This window comes from Seriola lalandi, unplaced genomic scaffold (assembly GCF_002814215.2).
Source record: "Seriola lalandi dorsalis isolate HSWRI2012SDOR001 ecotype SW California unplaced genomic scaffold, Sedor1 jcf7180002054913, whole genome shotgun sequence".
NCBI classification, from domain to species: domain Eukaryota; kingdom Metazoa; phylum Chordata; class Actinopteri; order Carangiformes; family Carangidae; genus Seriola; species Seriola lalandi.
Window position 1 is genome coordinate 115,159 of NW_019525465.1, and position 3,402 is coordinate 118,560.

General features: G+C 46.9%; 1 protein-coding gene across 2 annotated transcripts in view; it reads right to left on the reverse strand.

Annotated features, from left to right (window-relative positions):
• Window positions 1-3,402, reverse strand: part of LOC111673180 (uncharacterized) — a 125,194-nt gene that overhangs the window by 6,406 nt on the left and 115,386 nt on the right. For both annotated transcript variants that reach the window (XR_015436125.1, XM_023430860.2), the window contains exons 2-5: window positions 3,295-3,358; window positions 1,713-1,815; window positions 1,206-1,291; window positions 841-941 (exon numbers count right to left, since the gene is read on the reverse strand). Coding sequence is in view for 1 of the 2 variants with exons in the window: in XM_023430860.2 (XP_023286628.2) it covers window positions 841-941; window positions 1,206-1,291; window positions 1,713-1,815; window positions 3,295-3,358 (354 nt within the window). In the remaining variant the exon portion in view is untranslated. The remainder of the gene's footprint in view (window positions 1-840; window positions 942-1,205; window positions 1,292-1,712; window positions 1,816-3,294; window positions 3,359-3,402) is intronic.

The following is a 3,402-nucleotide window of genomic DNA, read 5'->3' on the forward strand; positions in this document are numbered from 1 at the left end:
GGGAGAGAGAGGGAGAGAGAGAGAGAGGGAGAGAGAGGGAGGGAGAGAGAGAGGGAGAGAGAGGGAGGGAGAGAGAGAGAGGGAGGGAGAGAGAGAGGGGGAGAGAGAGAGAGGGAGAGAGAGAGACGTCTTCATTTGCATCAACGGACAAATAAAAAACATCACGTGCTGGAAAAACACTTTCACACACACAATAAAAAAAGAGCTTATAATCCTAAAATCCCTGTGTGCACCTCAGTGTGTGTGTGTGTGTGTGTGTGTGTGTGTGTGTGTGTGTGTGTGTGTGTGTGTGTTAGCAAGTGCAAGGTTAGTTATCAATTCAGACAAGTTATCAAGTTCACACACACACTGCTATAAATAGTCCATTGTGTGAAGTGTGTGTGAAGTGTTAGTGTGAAGGCAGGAGAGAGTTTCATCTGCAGCGAAGATGGAGACAAAACAAACCAGCGACTCTGGAAGTCTCTGTTTTTATTTTCCACATGTTGTTGCATGAAAAGACAAAAGTATTTAAAGGCTCCGGTGCTAAAACAGCATGAAGCTCAGATTCTGCTTCACTGAGGGAACTCAAACATATCGTAGCTTCTTAGCCGTGTGTAAACATCCAGTTTTATTTTATTTTATTCATTAACCTGGAACTCGCCTGATTTCATCACCGTGTAAGTCGATATGGTGAGTTAAAGTTTCTAGGTTTTAAAGAAGCCTGTTGCTTGTTTCCTGTTTCAGTCGGTGTCGGTTTCTTTGAACCGTGACGACCATCGTTTCAGTTGTTGAAGCTGCCAAACACAGACGTGTGATGCTGAGAGAGCTAGAGACTGTGGCGTCCTGATGCAGGGGCGTTACCTGTGGCGGCAGAGCGGAGGATCCTAATGTCTCGCTTCATGACCTCGCACGCCGCGGGAAACTCCTCCTTCAGCAGCATGGACTCGATACGGACGGGGTAACTACAGAGAGAGAGAGGGGAAGGAATTAATGAGCCGCTTTTTATATGAGGGCAAGCTCGCGAATACAGGAAGGAGGCAGCTTCATGCTTCAGTCTTTTCGTTCTTTCCACCATCTGCTGCTGCAACAAACTCTCTGAGAGCGTCAGAGCTCCGTGAGATCCTGAAGGAGACGCTGCTCCGTCTGTTTTCAAGTCTTTATTCTTTGAGTGGATCGATGACTTTCACAAAACGAGGACTGTTGGAGTTGAGGTGCGGGCGTCTCACCTGGGGAGCTGAATCAGCAGGTACACGAAGGAATCGGCCAGTGAGAGCTTCGAGACGTCGCCTCGGTACGACTTCAGCTTCTTTACCTGCAGGAGAGGAAACACATGAAGAAGAAATACCACCATGATGAAGTTAATTGAAGTTAAGGTCTTTCTTATTTGAACTGAACTGGACCGAACGAGCCAATAGGTCGTCTGTTTATGACCCATAATTACGTTTTATAGTTAGTGACCTCTAGTGGCCGTAGTGATTGTGACGGGAGCAACGTCTCCATATCCGACCAATGAACCTTCCTTTCCCTCAAACCAATCAATTGCTTGGATGCCGTTCTTTAAGTATCATCAACCCACCTCCTCCCCATCACCACGACAACCTCCATCATGTGTCCATCAACCTTCTCCCAACCTCCTGTGTGATTCTCAGTAATTTGATTCGATTGACTTCGTAGGGTTCGTTCGTTTCGTTCGCAGGGTGAAGTGTGTGTGTGTGTGTTCATGTGTGCGTCACCTCTTCTGTCTCCGGCAGCAGTTTCAGCAGCTCCCTCAGAGGCTCCGCCCCATAAGACTCACTGTTGCCTTGGCGAATGTCGTCTACTATCGTCTGATTGGACCTGGAGAGGAAGGAAGGTTTTACTTTACAACTTTTGGGAAGTTCGTCGCTGAGGTACAAGAAGACCGAACGACTGTTGAGGAGCCTCAGCAGCAAAAACCTGAAACCAGTTCCTGCTTTAGACCCAGCAGCTGTCAGTCATCCTCCCTCACGCCTGTATGTCTCTCCCAGTGTTTGGTAAGCATCAGTCTGAACACAGTGTCAACACAACACAAACACATTCAGGACACTTTCTCCCTCCAGTTTTACATAACCACTGAAAACCTCTGTGGTGTCAAGACGCCATCTTGTTTCACGGTCTGCGTGTGTTGAAACCATCGGAAAACGTAAATGAAGTGAAAGGGTTGGATTTTCATTTTAAACACGCGTTGAAGGTCTTTTCCTTTTTTAGTGTCTTTGTGATGGTTTCAGTCGTTTTGAGTCTCGTTTGTTTTTTGTCTGTTTGTGATCGTTTTTCTATTTTCTGGTATTTTTGTGTCCTTGCGTTCGTCTTGCATCGGTTTGGAGTCGGTCTGCATCTTTACGGTCACTGAGCTGTCGTGTGCTCATTCTGCATTGCTTTGCATCTTTGTGACCATCTTGTGTCTCTTTGTGGTTGTCTTGTTTCTTATTGTCGTCATTTTTGTGTCTCTCTGTTCTAACTTTGCTTCTTCTTCTTGTATTCAGCATTTGGCGTCTCTTTCAGTGACTCACTGCAGGAGGAGCCCAGGGGCCTCCTGGACTCTCGGGCCCCGCAGGCTCCTTCAACGACCCATCCGTGGTCGTGAACCCTTTCCCTCTGACGTGACGTGGAATCAAGTCACAACATGCCGGCATCACCGCACCTGTTTACCCATAACACCTGGGGATGAGGGCGAGGAGACACATCACGCCATCTCCCTCTCTCTCTCTCCCTCTCACACACATTCACATCCATTTAGTGACACATGTTTTTATAACCAGTGTTTGATCCAGACTGATGCACATGCACCAAAATCAACCGTCCAGAGTCACCGACAGCTGTGAAGCCACGTCTTCAGCGGAGGAGACGTTTCTCTCGCGCTGCTGATTTATCCACTTTGTTCCATTTCATCGATGCACCGACTTCGCACTTCGCTCCTACGTTTCCACTCTGTCTTTTATGGGAAAGTTAAAAGTCTGCATAAAAACAGATGGATGGAAACACACTTTGTGATGTCCTCAACTCAATCTGTCGAGAGTTTGCTCTGCTCATATTTCAGAGAAAGACGCCTTTAAACCAAGACTGTTTTGTTGGTGCATCAGGGATCTAAACCAGAGCCACTTAAACCTTCAGTCATGAATCTATCAGGCTTCCTCAGACTAAAACTCTTCTGTAACGCAGCTCCCTGCAGCTGGGGAGACGCCTCTGACCCAACACTCACCTTCCTGGAACATGCATTATTTGTTTTCAGAGGTGATTTGATTAAATTGTGAAATGTTTATTTTGTAAATCTTGTCGTTTGTCTGTCGTCAGATTTACCTCTTGAACTGTTTGAGGAAAATCCCGATGTTCATCCCTCGCTTAGAGTCCAGAATGGAGATCTGGTAGAGAGACATAGAGGGACACAGGGGGGAGGGAGAGAGAGAG